Consider the following 18501-nt stretch of genomic DNA (forward strand, 5'->3'; position numbering starts at 1 on the left):
GTAACATCACTGGCAGTGCAGGGAAGGACGGATGTTAAGGATGATGATGCTGTTGCTAGTGCTTCCACAAAAATGTGATTATTTCTGGTTGCTGATTGGCTAATCGTTTTCCATTTCCAGCCACAAGTGCAAGAGACAAGGTGGGACTTCCTCTCCAGACATATGTGCTATATACAAACACACAACATAACTATTTACACATACACACACTCATAGATGCACATAGGCACACACATTTGAAACAATATCATCAGCATATTCAGACCCAGATGTTGGGATGTGATTTTTCTCACTGCTGGCAAGGGTGACCTGCTGCCAGCTGTCTCAGGTTTTGTTGTCAAAACAGACAGATGGTGGAGAGGGTGATAATATACAACGAGGAGTGAGGGAGAAATGCTGTTGTACTCTAATGGATGACTCATCACTTTGTGACTGTGACCTTTATTTGCTACGCTCTCCATCTCTATTGTTACATCCCTCCCCTTCTTTTTTATTTTCTGCATACCTCTAACTACTTTCCCTGCCAACCCAGTGACGCACTGTCTTCTCTGTGGCAAATGTCTGCTCTTCCTGATGTCATTTTGACCTCATCCTCCCTTTTATTTCCTCATGTTCCTCCTCTGGTCATCTCACCGTCATTGATCTAAGTTCAGGCTCATATACAGTGCATTAACTGTGGATTTGATTGCCCTGACTAGACAGGCAACACTTAACTGCTGTCTGCAATGTGGGAAGACACATTTGCTGGAGGAGTTCTTAGTGTCACTGCACATTCAGTGGATATTTCAAGTTCAGGCTGCCAAGCCTCTTCGTAAATACAATTTCTGCATATTCAGCCTTGTATACAATGCCAACTTGTGCAGTAGAGGTATCACACTTTACACTCTAAGCCATACGTCTTGATCACGTAGATCACTGATTTTCTGAGACTGAGAAAACATGAGACAGTTAAACCATGTCCAGAATCAATACGAGACTAGGCCTACTTTACTCTGAAGGTAAGGTTATATCTCATCATGAAATCAGTGATCACCTTCAATTTGGCTGGTCTCAACAGGCAAGTAGAACTTTCAAGGTCAATTTCTAATTGTAGTGGGATCCCAGAAGGATGCAAGCAGGGAGAGAGGGCAGTGAGGGGAGAAACTCGGGGGGTTTGTACACAAACTGGATAGGTTGAAGGGGCAAAAGAAGTTGATGTTCTAATTAGGTTTGCTGGCTAGTTGTCAAAGAGGAGAATGCCTAGACTGCTATTTTGGTGACTACATGTGAGAATTAAATAGGAATCCAATGAATTTCATGTGTTCACAGTATGAAAGATTGTTATTCCATAAGGAGCTTTCATTTAATTTCATTTGTAACAGAGGCAAAGCAGCCATGTTGCATATTAGCGAATTTATTATTACTAATGTCACTATGTCCATGTGTGCACATTTGTTTATGAACAATATACTGTAAGTGTGAGTGTGTGTGTTTGTGTATTAAACTTATCTGTATAAATGTGGTTGTGTATGTGTATAGTTTCTTGTTTTTGATCTATAAAAAAATGTGGAGTCAGTATGTGGATTTTAGTGTGTGTGACTGTTCCGGTGGTACATACACACACATGCCAGTACAGCAGGTCCTTATCTTTGTGTGTGTGAGTGTATTGTAGCCTGTAAAGGACTGATCACCTACTGCAGCACCCGCAGAGGTTATCCAGGACAGAGCTCCTCCCCTGCAGGCTACTGTCAGAAGTTGGATCGACGCCCTCTTCTCTCCTTTATCCCGTCTCTTCTCACTCTCCTACTCCCTCTCTTACTTCCACATTTTCCGCTGCAAAGAAAAGGGTGGGGATTTTAGATTGCACAGGTCTGCTGACTCACACATGGATACACAAATATGGAGTTCATCTCAAAATATATCTTAGATAGTAGCAAAATGCTCAAAAGCGAATGTATTCTCTGTGTAAATTAATTGAATATGCTTGTATCATGAAAGTAATGGATTTTTATGGCATTCTGGGCACTCCCTGCACTCCCCTGTTATCCCAGTCATCATTATTCCATCTACAGCATCATCTGTTTTGTTAGCCATGGCTCAAACAAAATTAGCTATAGGACCTCTGCCCAGCCGTTATGGTGCACCAAGAAGTCACAGTCAAAAAATGCCAAATTTAATTTATAAAGCTGCAACACTGTTTCTGCAGCCATGTGGGGTCATAAGTTGAAATGCATTATTAAGTTTCTCTGTGAGGTTCCATTTGGTCTGCTCAGATGAGCACAAAACAGAATCAATGGTCCTATTCTGCTGAGGCTTGGCACAACCTGAAGGTGAAAGGGAGCTGAAGATAGAACTGAGGATCAAAAATGGTTGGAGCGTTAATGGCCCTCAAAACTCTGGGTCAGCTGTGGGCTTGTAATATAAAACTATTTATATTGTTTAGTATAGGTAAGTGTTTTTCAAAGTCTGACACTGTAGACCTCCTCTCGGACAAAATCGAGCCACGTGCTGTCTCAACCTAACACCATCCTTTTATATTAAAAAGAAAACTATATATTAATAAAGTCCGCCACTCGTTATTATTACTGTGTTGTTATTTTTGTCTTACTTTGGTCTGGTATGATTAAGATGTGGAAGTACAGTTTACATAATGCTGTGAGGGATGTAAACAAGAACAAAACAAGAACAATGCTGATATGAATTCATTGATATTTGTGTCACTGAATTAACTTGACACACACAAAAAAGCATACTGTATGGGATTCCTGAGATACTGGGGAATCTGGGCAATAATTAGTTATAGGTTACAGTATGCAGATAGGTAAATGATCACACCTTCATCATTGATTTTACTAACTGTACCTGAGCCTGACTCACGTACTCACACAGCTCAGACCATAATCTTGGAAGACATATAGTTTTACAGACAAACATTCCAAAAAATATGAACAGATTATTGCAATACACAGACTTTTCTTGTCAGCCTTTTAATCATGTACAAACACTTGACAAGCACCCGAAACCATAAAATATAGGAAAATAATCACTCACTAGCTCAAACAGAACTTTGGCATTTTGCCATAAATGGCTTGCCAGTTCTTCATTCCCTTAATTCAATGCAGTACAGAATAAAAATTTCCTTGCTGTCCCTATATTTCATCCTTCCAGATAAAATAAAACACAATTTTTTTCTGTTTTTTTTTTTTTTGTTGGGTGTGCATGTACCTGCTGCATTTTGTGAGGCATATCACCAGAGGTAAGCTGTGAAATCTGCAACATTTTTGAAAATGATATTCCTAATCCTGTTGTCATTTTCTGTCTCTAAATGTGGAAATATTTCGTCCTAAGATTAACATATTTTGTAGAAAACCGTCTCCATCCCGCTTCCCGCTCAAGAAGCTCTTAGTATGCACAGCGTTGCCTAACTGCAACCCACGCATCTCAACTATGGTGAATTATGGTGAAATCTGAGAGACATGGGAAGAGCCGGCAGCTCAAAACCAGTTGGTCGTGATGAGATGACACATCCGCTGGATAGAATAGAGAAATAAAGGAAGAAAGACAAATATGAAGGAATGGACTCACGCGCTCAAGACACCTTTTAAGAGGAGACAAACTGGATAGAAATACATGCGTCTCCGCACCAAGAGAATCAGGGTGAATTCCTGCATGCCATTATCTGAAATAATGCTATAGACCAACAGATAATGCTATGCTGCTTTGTCTAGTGCATGGAGTCTATTGTTCCTGTCCGCACAGGAGTGGACTGCAAATGGCTTGAGCATGTTTGGCACCTGCTACTCCAAACTAACTCCCTCCTGCTTGCCCATCAACTACAGTACAACACTGACTTTTGATGTTTAAATATCCCCGTGCATGACCTTGGCTGCTTTCGCTCAAATTTATGGGGAAATGGTGTTTCGCCCATTTATAACGTAAACAGAGGACTGCGTTATCCAAAATAATAGGTTGTGAACATAAGCCTCCATTTATTAGTAATGTTACTCAGTGGCTTATTTATACGGATATTCCCATCAGTGGAACTTACATGGAATGAAAACAGGGAGAGAAAAAAACATTTGAATCTGCATAAACACACATGTGCAAAAACCTGCGGGCAGAATACGGAGCAATATGGGGATCAAACAGGTGATCCTGTAACATGAAATCTGCATGGGTGCTTCCGAACACTGACAGCTGCGCCTCCAGCACCCTCCGTCCCCAGTCTCTGCAGATATCAGGGCAAAGGATTACCTTTTCTGGTGTTGTTGTTGTTGTTGCTGTTGTCTGCGGCGGCATAATGTTTTGAAATGGGGGCGTCAAATTTCGCTAATGCTGAAATCAGCGAAAAAAACATAGCACCCATCATCGCCTCCTCCCTGCCTCCCTGCCTCCCTCCCCACGCTTTCCTCAACCTGTAGCCTACAGTCTCACAACATGTACTGATGGAGGTAACGTCTGTGTTCTCACGCCTCGTCCCCACTCCCACTGCCGCAGAGCAGCAGGGTGGCGTTGTTTGCCGGGGGAAGAAGGGCCGCCTACCCAAAGGGGGGGGGGGGGGCTGATTTTGACACTTCTGCTAGGCCCATTACACATTACCAGGACATTCTGTAAACAAGCCTTACAAGTGCCAGTGTCAACATTTTTGCTCTGCATTTACTAAGAAAATTACCCATCTTTAAAATAAAATAGCCTGACCTGAATACCCAGTATGGCTACCATTTATCTTCATACACAGGTAAAAGCTTTACACTGGCCTGTAAAATTTTAAGATTGTAAAGATTGTAGTGTAGGCTTACTGATCAAAAAGCTCTACAGTAATGCAGTGGGCTGTGTCACCCACTGGCTATGACAAGTCCCCCTAACTATAATTTACAGATAAACTATTCATTTGATCAATGGGTTGATGAAGTTTTTCTCAGCTTTGGGAGGGAAAAGTTTGATCACATCACACACACACAGAGAGGAAATTCATCTCAGATACTGTATGGTGTACTCAGCATATAATCAAATTTGCTGGCTGTAATTGCACCCTGTGAGAGTTGATACAGTATTACTGGCTAGCATATTGATCCCGCAGTATGCTCATATAAGAGACAACTCAGCCTAATACACACAGACAAAATGGAGCCCTCAAATGCTTTTACCCCTGCCTGCCTGTTATTTTCAACTGCCCTGCTCATTCTGCTCTTTCTGTTTGCAAGCAGGTCTTCAAATAACACAGGTTTCTGGGAATTACAGATGATTTTAGTCTGTGAAATATTTAACAAAAGCGATGGGTCAGAAATATAGGAGAGTTAATACAAGTTGTTGGATATGCATACTCAAAATGTGAATGTATGAGTTTTCTTATCAGTGCATACAAAACATTAAGCACATGGTAATCACATTAATATTGCAGTCTTTCTCTGTTTTCTATCCCATCCTGTAGCTCCTCACTGGCAGATCTGCCTGCACCTGAATCCACAACTGTGTGGAGTCTTTATCACCTTGTGGCCTGACGTGGCCCCACCCTGTCTGAAAGCTGCAGGTCCCATCTCCTTCCAGCATGACGGTTGCTACCAGCGACCCCACAGATGAAGCAGCAGCACATCCGTGTCAGCCTCATGACCAGTATGACCCAGAGCCTGATCATGAGTGCTGTGAGAGGGTCGTCATCAACATCTCAGGGTTGCGCTTTGAGACGCAGCTCAAGACCCTCTCCCAGTTTCCAGAGACGCTGCTGGGTGATCCTAAGAAAAGGATGCGATATTTTGATCCTCTCCGGAATGAATATTTTTTTGACCGGAATCGACCAAGCTTTGATGCTATTCTATATTATTACCAGTCAGGAGGGAGGCTGCGCCGGCCTGTTAATGTGACCTTGGACATTTTTTCTGAGGAGATCCGGTTTTACGAATTAGGTGAGGAGGCAATGGAAATATTCAGGGAGGATGAAGGGTTTATAAAGGAAGAGGAGCGGCCTCTGCCAGAAAATGAATTTCAGAGACAAGTGTGGCTGCTGTTTGAATATCCAGAGAGCTCAGGTCCTGCTCGCATCATTGCCATCATCTCTGTCATGGTGATTCTTATCTCTATCGTCAGCTTCTGTCTGGAGACACTGCCAGATTTCCGAAATGAAGATGAGGAGATTTACAGTCCTCAATTCCAGTCCTTCTCCAATGCCACCTTTACCTCTTACAGTTCAACATATTTTACAGATCCTTTCTTTATTTTGGAGACCCTCTGCATCATCTGGTTCTCTTTTGAGTTCCTAGTAAGGTTCTTTGCCTGTCCCAGTAAAGCTGGATTTTTTGGCAACATCATGAACATCATTGATATTGTGGCAATCATCCCCTACTTCATCACATTGGGCACAGAGCTAGCAGAGAGGCCAGAGGACAGCCAGGCGGGCCAGCAGGCTATGTCTTTAGCTATTCTTAGAGTCATTCGTCTAGTCAGGGTGTTTCGTATCTTCAAACTCTCACGTCATTCCAAGGGGCTCCAGATTTTGGGACAGACTCTAAAGGCCAGTATGCGTGAGCTGGGCCTCCTCATCTTCTTTCTGTTTATTGGTGTGATTCTCTTCTCCAGTGCTGTTTACTTCGCAGAAGCGGATGAGAAACAGACTCAGTTCAGGAGCATCCCTGAGGCCTTCTGGTGGGCTGTTGTTTCCATGACCACTGTAGGCTATGGAGACATGTACCCAACAACCATTGGAGGAAAGATTGTGGGCTCTCTCTGTGCAATTGCCGGTGTGCTGACTATTGCCCTGCCTGTACCAGTCATCGTTTCAAACTTCAACTATTTCTACCACAGAGAGACAGAGGGAGAGGAACAGGCACAGTATCTGAATATCCCAAGTGTGCCTAAAGCCAGCTCAGCTGACGATCTGAAGAAAAGTGGTCGAAGTGGCAGTGGATCAACTCTCAGTAAATCTGACTATGTGGAGATCCAGGAGGCTGTGAACCACAGTACTGAGGACTTCAGGCCAGAGGGCATGAAAACAAGAAATTGCACCCTGGCCAACACTAACTACGTAAATATTACTAAGATGCGCACAGATGTATAATGTGAGTTACTGTAGATGGTTAATTTCATCTGGGCTTTCCCAGGATTATAAGTGGAGAATGAAGGCATAACTCTCGATATTGATCAAGCTATCGCGCCAAGTATGGGAGTCCAGAGCAGATGAGAGATTAACTTGGAGAAAAGGTCAGTAGAGAGGACCTCATATTCTCCCACATCCTTTGGACCTATAAGCACATATCATAGAACTGCCATTTGTCTTATTTATGATGTTGTCAGTATCTGCATGGAGTTAGTCTTACTTATTTGACAGTAGTCATCCTGCTCGCAACAGTAGCCAAATAGTAGCCTAACCAGTAATAATCAGTATTAACAGTGTAAAGGGACCATAAATTTCTACCTTTTTTGCTCAAGCTTCTGTCAAGAGAAGATGCATGATAACAATAATCTAGATAACATATTAACTTGTGGTTAAAGGTAGGCCATACTATCAGCATTTGTGAGCAACTTTCATCTGCTGCTCTAACTGCCAAGGTCCTGACTCAGAGAAAAACAAAATCACCTATATCAGGGCTGTTTCATCAGGGGAAAACAGAGAAAAGGAGAGATGCTAATATGCCTTTGGCCAATTAGTCATCTTTTGCTTTCTCTGTGAAAGAAAAAGCCTGACTGCACTAGCATTCCTCTCTTGGCCCTCACTGGATGTTGTCTAATACAAGCTACTGTAAATCTGTGTAAATCTGGACCACAAGAGTAGACGACCTTCTTTATCCTGCCATTTTTCTTCTGTCCTTCAAGTGGATTTACACTCGCCAAGACCCTGCCTTTCTCCAACCATTGCAGGCAAGCAGGTGGAGCAAAGAAATATATATTTGAACAGAGTGGATGTCTTTATTGATACATGTTCATTTGATTTGTTGTTTTGCTTTTAGGTAATCTGATGAATGTATGCTTTTCACCTACATTTTGTGGTTAAAAACCTAATGTAGAAAGACAGATTATCAATATTTTTTCTGTAGTGTTCTGAGTGAGTGCCTTTCTCTCCATCCTCTTAGGCTAACTAAACCTTTAAATGTCAGTTTAGCTGCCACTCCGGTCCACTGTAACAGATGTATAGTGAGTACTATTTAGTTTGACACCACTGCCTAGCATAAATGTTGCTGTTCTTAACTTCATATCATTCCATGTTAGTAGAAATATATCAAATGAATTTAAGAGCAAACTAGGATGATGTGTCTCTTTGTTGCTTCTGTGAGAAGCTAATCTCAGTGTGATGTAAGGTTCATGATAGAAAAGTTAACTAGTTTTATGCAAAATCCATTGAGACTTTTAGGGTATTAAACCAAAATGTTTAAAATTATACATTTCTAAATGGGGGCAGCCAAACATAAAACTCTGTAATCAACTAAAATTAATCTACAGCATGAGAACTTTTAAGGCCCGTTTGTTGTCGGACCAGCAATGCCAGTATAATTCAGTCTTGCTGGTTAAGAGGCAAGAAGCAATGACATAATTTATGATATCCATAAGCTAGCTAGCTCAATTATCTGGTCACCAAAGACAAAATACATACTGTACAATGGGTTGTAAAATAACTTTTTTTACCCATTTATTTTAAACAGTCATTCCATTGCTGACTTTTGCCCACATCAAGCAGGACCTAGGATGTGTGTCCTTCATAAGCTTTCTAATCAAACAGATGCTGTTATAGCATTGCATGTCCACTGAAGTATTTATTGTAGCATGCATTAGTATGAATAATACATACTTAAAAGGTACATTTGCTTAACTATATCCCTATAACTCTAGAGATACAAGCATTATGTACAATGGATAAAATATGTCTTGGGTTAGAAGTATGTGTCATGCTTTGCATATGCATTTTCCTTCCCTTTGAATTTAAAATTTTGTTGGGTTGCAATCCATGTGACGTATTAACCCAGAGAGGGTCGTGTGTCTATGAGAAGATTTCAATTATAATGTAAGGAGGATTGAGAAAGTAACAGTACATGAAACATGAGAGGAAACACAAAACATATTAGAGTTTTACAAAAAACAGTAAATTGGAATGTGAATTCAAAGCCACACTGACTCCAGAACAGGGATTGCTAAACCCAGGTTTCCCAGTCCAGAGTTAACTAATGTCCCACAGCCTCAGCTTTACTGCCTTTAAAATCTGTTGCAGTTACAACCCAGTAACTGTCTCATGGTGACAGCACAACAGCAGCTACTCTCCGCTGCCAACCCTCAGAGATTCATACAATTGACCAGTCACACTTTATGCTCAGCAAAGTGCATCATACTGCTCTAAAGGACTGTCTAAGTACCCAGATATATACTGTAGGTCCACGAAGCAGAGTGTGTAGTGTATAGTGTTGCCTGTGCATGTGTGTGGGTGAAAGAGAACGAGAAAGAGAAATTGTGAGGAAAAAAGAGAGTATTTAGATACACACAAACACACTAATGTGCAGCTAATCCTGTAGAAACAACATGAAAGCATTTATTTATAACACTGCTCTTCTTCACTCCAGGCCAGAACAACTATGGTGCTTAGTATATTCTCTTCCATCTTAGCAGACAGTTGTATATTCAAGACATACATATAGAATATTAAACTCAGAAAACTGAAAGGAAAGTCCTACCACACTCACTAGAGAGGAGAGCACGTGTTGACTTATGAGGTAAGCTGCAGTATCAGGTAGAGCTGGGAACTGAAGAGAGGAAATAGAAGGAAAGAGAGGGAAAGAATGGGGAGAAAAATATGATAATGAAAGTAATATAAACACTGTCTACACCTTTCTTTGCTTTTTACTCTGATGTGTGTTTGTATTTTTCTACACCGCTTTTGTGTACTGGAATCCCTATATGAATTTATATGCTTGAAGGCTCTCTCTTTTCCTCTCATGTTATAAAGCCCACAGTTGAAGTGACATTGTCTGTCAAGACAGAAACACTGTCCTGGGGGAGACCAACAGGATCTGAACCAAGGAAAACACTATCATTGCTGTACTTCACAAAACAAACCACAGGACACTTAAAACACAATGGACATTTCATAGCTTTCAGCCAGTGTACACAAATGTGTACACACACTGCCTGTGAACAGTTACCTTTTTGCTGATGTCTGTTGTGAGAACAAACACGGAACTGTGGTTTTGTTAAACTTCAATGCCACACATTGAATGGAATTAAACCCACTGTAGGTGGTGAACGCACGTAGCCATGTAAACAATATATCTAACAGTAACAGCTGCTTATAATGATGTCTTAAAATGCCTAAAGCTTCAGCTTATGAAACAAGCTTCTGCCATGTACAGATTCCTGTGTAGCAGGGAATCGTGTCTATACTTGCTGAACTACTCCAAGAAACTAAAGTTGTACAATAGATTCATTATCTCTTAGGTTTAGTAAACTCCCGGGACCAAGTAAAGGATGGAAGCAAAGAAAAAAAAAAACAAAAAAAAAAAAAAAAAAAAAAAGAACAAAAGGGAAATATAATTTATATAATATAATAACTTTAACTTATTTGTGTCAGCAGACACTGTGTAATTGATCTGTTGTTTGTTTTTTGTTAACAATTTTTTTATTTGACAGTTATTATAGAGTGCCGTAGGAATTACTTTTTTTGTAGGCCAACCAGGAAGTTAGCATCTCCTTGGTTCCCTTGACAAAAAGCCAATGGGATTTTTCCATAGGCTTTTGGATTATTGTGGAAAATAAGCTTTGTGACAAACAACAATTTCTGACACTTATACGTTTACGATAATCTTCACAAATGAACACAACTTTTGTGATTTTTAAAACCCAAATACAATGGTCAGAAGTAAAAAGCTATTGTTAGACTATAAAGGGGGTGGCTGTGGCTCACGAGGTAGGGCACGTTGTTGGTGGTTCAACTCCCGGACTCCCCCGTATGGCTAAGTGTCCCTGAGCAAGACACTGAACCCTAAATTGCTCCTGGTGGCTTGACTAGCGCCGTTGTGTGGCAGCCTTGTTGTCATTGGTGTGTGAATGTGTGTGTGAATGGGTGAATGGTGTATGATCTCCTGTAAAGCGTTTTGGCCAGTGCAACACACTGTGAAAAATGCGCTATATAAATACATTCCATTTATAAACAAACTACACCATGATCCTATGACTTCAAGGTGGATCCAGGGTGTGGCCGGAGGTGGCATCCAAAGTTAGCTAAAGAAGGCACCATGTGTCTGGATTTTACACAAAATAAACAGTTTGATTTTTGACTTACCTCTTCTACAAAATCCTTAGCACAACCTGATCTAGCTAGTGATCTTGGCTGTGTCACTTAGAATAGTTTGCAAGTGCGCATGTTTAAACATAACAAGGCTGCAAAGGTGGGCTAGTGAGTAAATGTTCAGCATGGTGATGGTTAATATCCCTGACAGCCTCTGTAGTTGCATTTTGCCACTTGTTAGCAACTGCTTTTTTTTGAAAACATAACTAACTGGGGGTCATATTTGGGGTTTTGATATCGACCCTTAGGTCCCTATATGGATGGATTATGTAAAGACCTCCAGAGGGTTAGGTCATAGAACATAATATGAAAATATATTGGCCTTGTGTTAACTACAGACCTTATTTCAGGCATCTAACCACAACCACACTCATAAAACTTGTTGACTCTGGAGCAAGGGAACCTGGATTTGCAAAGATGCTAACTCAGCTCTGGGTTTTAGGACTTACTACTACGGCACTCTATTATTGGCTGATCTTTGAACCTCATGCAGTGCAGGGGATGAGGTTTGACACATAATAAACATGCAAACTTTCATGAAATAGAATCTGTCTGCACTGTCTAATACATGCTTGCCTCCGGACAGACAAAAATGTATTTGTATGCGTGCAGATGATCCTCAGCTCTTTCACTGTATTATATTCTCATGGTGGGCTACACTCAACTATGTATGTATAAAACCTGTTTTTTCTACCTTTGTAAGAAAGCGACTGAAACAACCATTGTTACACCCAAAGGAAATTTGCATCTGAATGCTTGCTATGCTTCTCACAAGGACATCAAATTAATATACAATTATTAATAGAGAATATCTAGAATTAGATATTTTATCATTCAAAATAATTGTAAATTATGAATAATAATGGTCTTAATAATTATATCAATAATAACATCTTTATGTTCAGTTTCTGTTGTGTCTTGTGTTCTCATGTGATGTAATGTGTTTCATAAAGGACCTTTTTTGAAGACTGAGGCAGAAACAAACATGTTCAAATCTAATAGTGGATTTACTGTAAATCAGTTTGTCTCATAATGATGCTTATATTGTCATTCAAACCCAAACCAGCTGTTTGGGCCAATGATTTTTAACTATGTACAACTCTCGCAACTTACCGTATGTCCTATGTTAAAACACAGCCATCACTCAAGCATACACTGTGTATCAAAGTTCATTTGCCTTTGGTGCTTTTAAAGCAACAAAATAAAGCCATGAGAAAGAAAAACTAAAAGTTTCACATACGGTGTGCAGTAAATTGTCGAATGTACCAGTGGAGCATCCGCTCTTATGTCCATTACAGAAGGTATATTTGAATTGACTATTGATCCTTGCCTCCTGAATGGTTTTGTGTCCCACTTATCCCTTAAGTGAATCTTATGCTCTCAGTGGTTTACTAAGAAACTAAAGTGGTCTATTTATAAAACCAGCGAGGGGAAAGTGAGGCAGAAAGAGTGAGGAAGACAGGAGAACAAAACGTTCTTGACTCCTGGTTCAACATATAGTGGGACAAGTATAAACATTCAGTCGATGTGCCGTAGCTGGCAATGTTTGTGCCTCCTCTTGTTGTCCTTGTCCTTCTGCCCTCATTCCTTCTGCTTCAGTTTGTTTTTGCTTCCCCTCTCTATTATTTGTAGGTCTTTTATTTCACTTTCATTTTTTCTTGTGTTCATCTCACTCCATCTCTACCTCTTCAACAGCTGAAAGCACCAAAGTAATGCCCAGTGGGTGATCGGATTCTGCTCCCAGACATATATTAGCAGTATAATGCTCCCTCTGGCCATCTCAGTTGACTGTCAGCTAAGCACAACTAGGCAGCCTTCCAAATAACTGATGGGTATTGAACTACTGAATACGTCTTGATTAGCTACTGCATGTATTAAAAGTGAGTTTTGCTCACATTCTCTTTTAGCCAGCCAAAGAGACATGATTCCGGCTGTATCACACATCTGCATTTTATCCCATCTTACAATGTGTGTAAGATTTTTCACAGCTCTTGCCCTGCCTTACACTTTTACTTTGTAAGCAATGATTATTAAATCATTTAAAAGTGGCCACAGGAAAATAATATAAAATACAATAAAATTCCTCTATTAAGCCGAGCAGACACTATACAGATTAGGCCTGATTTTAGACCCAATTCAGTCGCGCCCAACTACTTTTAGAATTGTAGGGTTCCAGATGACCCGAATGGCCAACAATCTGTCTCCCGACCACTTGGATTGGTTTCTGGTATGTCAGATATCTGGTCAACTGTGTTGCAGATCCACGATCTGAAGTTAGTTCAGTGCACTTGAATGAGTACAAAGATAACGATATAACAAGATGGCACAGACGAGATATCACATTTTGCAGATGGAATCGTCCTGTGTGCTCAAATTGAGCACTGTAGTGGACGTTGAACTTAGTTTAAACATTTGTTACTGTATGTAGCTGTACGGAATAGTATTTATTTTTTGAAACTTAACATAGTGTATATTTCTATGATTGATAATGAGCGTGATCTTGCAAAATGACGCATTTACACAAAATTCAACACCACATGATGACAACTTCACATTATCTATACATTTTCTTGCCTGCTTTCTCCCATAGTGCCTGTCATTATGATGGATAGTACAGTAAGTGCACTTGTGTTAGTATGTTGTACGTGGCAGTAGCCATTAGACAAGTGAATGGCTCACATGCTATGAACTGATTTATAACCTAGTATACAGCACCGTTAATGGCCTGTCAACCTGAACTTTCTTTATAGCACACCAGATTCCATAGGGGCAGCCTGTGTACATACTGTGTACACATCTGTATGTGTGTGTGGAGGATGGGAAGCCCTTTTTTATCACTCCTCTCCTAACAGTGGAAGCCCCCTTCATTTATCTCCTTTATTAATAGCAGTAGGTTTCATTTCTGGATTCCTCAGTTGTGATGTAAATAATTAAACAGCCAGAGGACTGTGTTTATTGTAACTATATGAGTGGAGGAGATATTTTGTTTGATTAGTTTTTGTTCAACACATCAGGTAAAGGTTAAATTAAGGTTATTTTTGAAGAATGCAATGAGGAAAAAAATCACAAAGGTTCAAGAAAATTTTATCAGATGCATGGATGATGTATGGTTGAAACTGGGAGTAAATAAAGAGCTGCACATTATCTAAGCTGCTCTCCTTAATATATCTTTATTTACACACTACTGCAAAAATTTTCAATATTAGCTTAGCTTGCAAGATTGCATTTATTAAAAAAAAAAACAGCTCTTTACAGTGAGGTGCATTTAAGAACAAGCTGATGTCCACCATTTAAAATTATATTTTTTAAAAGTGTTCACCTAAAAGTTTAGATTTAAAAATAGAGTGAGGAATTCATTCCGAGCTTTGTTAAGGCGGAAGTGTTGCACTGAATTGCCTACAGTTGTACAGGTGTCTTTATTGCATCTAATTTCTGTAGTTGACTTGTTGCCCAGTAGTTAAAACAGCATAAATAGATTCATAAGACATAATATTTGATGAAGGAGGCATTCCTTATACACAGAAAAGAAAAGTACTACTATTTTCAGCCATGCTGTTTCTTTACTGCACCCCAGGTGTCTTTATCTCGGCTAGGAACAAAATTACGCATGTGGAAGCAAAACAAACACAAGGCTTTAGGTAGGATGCTCAGAGGCATAACAAGCAAGTCAGCATAGCTTAGCCTAACAAGCACTGCAGTGACCTTCAGAGAAGCAACATGCATCACATGCATGATAAAATAAAGGAGTAAAGGAATAGTTACAAGATGTGCCCCATGGTCTCATTGTTTCATACAGTAAACATTACTGCATAATAGGAGGCAACCAGCAAAATTCCTATCCAGAGTTTACCACTGGGTATCGGAGCGTGAGAGAAAAATGCACCAGATAAATGACATCAATTAAAACAAGCAAAAAAAACTAAAATTTTTGTTTTTGTTTTATTAAAGGTTTAACAGTTCTGAGAAATTCAGTGTGTCTGGACAGACAAACACCATGATGTCTGGTAACTTTGCTGCTTTTCATGGATGTCCTGAACTGACTTAAGCCTTGGACTTAAAATGACACATGTACATCTTTTTTTTTTTTTTTTGCAATTTATTCATTTAAACTACTGTATTTTTGAGGGATCTGAACTGAAATAGACCTCACAGCAGGAGCCTTCATTAATCAGCTCAGTGTGGATTTCTACTGGCTATGTAGACAGATGGAGGACTTCCTCTAAAGTTCACTGCTGTGGCTAGTTTGTTATTCAGGTCTGTCTTTATAAACCTCCTGAGTTTAGCAAGTAACTCTGATCTTGTTACTGTTGACTTGTCTGCCCCCTAGTGTGCAAGAGGACAAGTGACAATGTCATGTCAAAGGCATAGTGAACTAGGGTGTTTTCTCTCTACAGTGCAGCGTGCTATATGAAACTTTAACTTTGTGTATCTCTGTTTGTTAAAAAGAAATCAACCAAATTATTTAACTTGCTTTTTATTCACTCTGTGCATTTCTTAGTGTTTACAATATGTATAGTGCAGCCCCAAAATATGAAGCTCCCATTTTACATGGCAGATAAATAATCACCCCTTTATTTTTCTGTGAGGAGGGTTTTCCAAAAATAACATGATCCTATGAGTTTTTATAGATCACTCCAGCAGGAAGAAAGAATATGAAAGACACATGGGCCTATTTCTTACTGTTTTCAAGACAGTTTCAGTACTAATCATGGTATAAAGAAGCCCTGCAACAGAAATCAGAACTGTTAAAAACAAAATGAACAGCCCACCAAAAAAATCTCAGTTTCATATGCAAAAATAAGCCCATTCGCAGAAGGGCAGAGAAATAATCTCCTCAGATGTTAAAATAATAAACATCAAGCTGATAAACATCAAGAACTTGTGTGAGACCATGTGGAGAGGCACTTTTGCATGTGTAGACACCACAGTGAGGAAGAGTCAAATGATATCCACTTCTCCTCTTCTCTGTGCCTTCACCCAATCACTGCTCAGAGACATGATATGGGGGGCTTAAAATACCCCACCTGCATGAATAATTCATAAACTCAAAAATCATCCCTCCTGGTCTCCATTTCTGTTTCTCCCTTGTTTTTTGGTCCCTTTTGATATTGTCTGTCTTACACTAGGTGGTGTTTACTTTTCTATCTTGCAGTTTCAAAATTATTTTTTCCTACTACAAGAAAGCTGTAAAACACACATTTACAGATGTGGCCTGCCACTGGACACACACACACTTATCAACTTTTGTTTTTGTTCTACATACCTCTTAGTGTATTGATCAAGTACTGTATGCACCAGAAGTGGCTTACATAATGGGGTGGGGATTGAAGAGCATTAGCAGTCAATGGCTTTTTAGCTTCAGGAACTGTATCTCAAAGTCAAAACTACACTTGCTCTCCCTCCATTTGCCCAATCCCCTGTTTTCAAATATTCAAATTTAGCATTTTAACATCCTTTAATACATCTCAAACAGAAAATGCACAAAATAGCTAGAAAATAACCCATGCTATTTACCTTTCACTTGATTCTTCACTCATCACTAATGTGCATCAAGCAGGGAACAGGGGGCTTGAAACCTCCAACAATCAGCCTCTGGATGGAGCTCAATAATAATAACAGGAAGTGCCACACAAAGTACCAAAAAATAAAAATAAAAAAGCTGGAAACTAAATTTGACAGACTTGCGCAAAGTCCTCAACATTCCTTGTCTTTTTTCTCAGCTGCTCTGCCTACCCCTGCTCATTGTGGTCTATTTTTGTGAAACTAATGGGAAAGTAGAACATAAACAAAGCATTGACAGCAACAGCTTTGGGAAGAATGGAAAAAATAGAAGTAAGAGAAGCACAGGAAATCAGGCCATTTGACATACAACCTAGTCTTCCTGGAAAAAGATGACAGTAGTCATTGATATGGATTGAAATGGTGGAAAACAACATAAACAGAATTATCCAAAGCTGTGTAGCCTGGAAAGCTAACAGTGAGATCATTGCTGCTGAATATGTCTGATGCATATCCTGTATAGTATAAAAATTTGAAAGGGTAAGAAAGCATTTCAGAAAAGAAAGATGTGATGTGGTAAATTTCAGATTACAGCCCAAATATGTCTGACTGTAACAGTTAACTGCACTTGAGACAAATATGTACAAAACAGGATTTTGGAAGTCCAACGGGATTTTTGCCCTGTTATTTTCCATGACCTTCTCCCATCTAAACTTGGGAGGATCCAGCCCATACTCAGTGCAGTTATTTCTGTAGACAATGGCAACCACTTGGTTGTGCCGTTCAGTGTATGCTGTTCCTGCCTGCATTTTGCACTCTGCCATTATGTGTTGGACTGTCTCTGAGACCATTTTTCACAGTCTGCACCTAGGGTCCTGAAAGGTAAATACCTCTGTGTGCCACAGGACAATGCCACCAGCAGCCTGCAGAGGGAAGCCTATCCATACTGTAAAGTACTCCCAATGTGACTTTGTACTGATTCATGCTCGGGAACCAGACAGTGATAGCTATTTCTCAGCATAAGGCTTAGCACAGGGGTCAGCCTGCAGAAACATCTGTGCCAGACACATTCGTTTCAACTATAATGCTGACTCCAGAAAAAGCTGCTCCCAATCTTATAAATTGCTTCAGGTGATGTCACTTGAGTCAGCATTGGCATTGAGACTGAAGACTACGAGTCTGAAAATGCAAAAAACCCAGGGGCGTGGTGTTAGAAAGAAATCTGTTGACTAGCCCTTTGTGACCTGCTTCTGGGTCTCACAGCTCAAGGGTACATTAACTGCCATTATTATGACACACCAGAATCTCTGACCAAACTGTCCATGGTTGACAATTGAGGGTAATGTAGGTTCCAAGTTTTGACAGGGAAGAAGAATGCATGGAATAAAGTAGATCATATCTCTTGTTCCCCTGCATCATTCTTGATTTTTAAACTGTCCATCATAAATGTGTGCAGTCTCTTAACCACAAGAGGGTTAAGCACTAAGAGGGAATTTTATAGTAAAAACACAGACTTGGAAGAGAACATACCAACTTGATTTGGCTAAGTCAGACAGCTGAAGCCTCACATATAATAAATGAAACTGAACTTTAAAATGCATTTTATCAAAGCGTATCTTCCCCATTCGCCTACATTGGGATCATTTTAGGAAAGGATCGATATGGTCAGGAGTAACCTCCTTTAACTTCCCCCAGCCCCTCGCTCGCTCGCTGTCGTTTTCTCTTTTTCTCCTTCTCCTCCCCTCGAGTTAAAGCGACATTGC

General features: G+C 40.0%; 1 protein-coding gene across 1 annotated transcript; it reads left to right on the forward strand.

Annotated features, from left to right (window-relative positions):
- Window positions 1-3393: 3393 nt before the first annotated feature.
- On the forward strand, window positions 3394-10423 carry kcna2b (potassium voltage-gated channel, shaker-related subfamily, member 2b). The gene is made up of 2 exons (XM_020616436.1): window positions 3394-3636; window positions 5411-10423. Exon 2 carries the CDS (start codon window positions 5528-5530, stop codon window positions 7028-7030), a length of 1503 nt encoding a protein of 500 aa, XP_020472092.1. The 5' UTR covers window positions 3394-3636; window positions 5411-5527; the 3' UTR covers window positions 7031-10423.
- Window positions 10424-18501: the final 8078 nt, after the last annotated feature.

The sequence above is a fragment of the Monopterus albus genome, unplaced genomic scaffold (assembly GCF_001952655.1).
Source record: "Monopterus albus unplaced genomic scaffold, M_albus_1.0 scaffold6.1, whole genome shotgun sequence".
Taxonomy (NCBI): domain Eukaryota; kingdom Metazoa; phylum Chordata; class Actinopteri; order Synbranchiformes; family Synbranchidae; genus Monopterus; species Monopterus albus.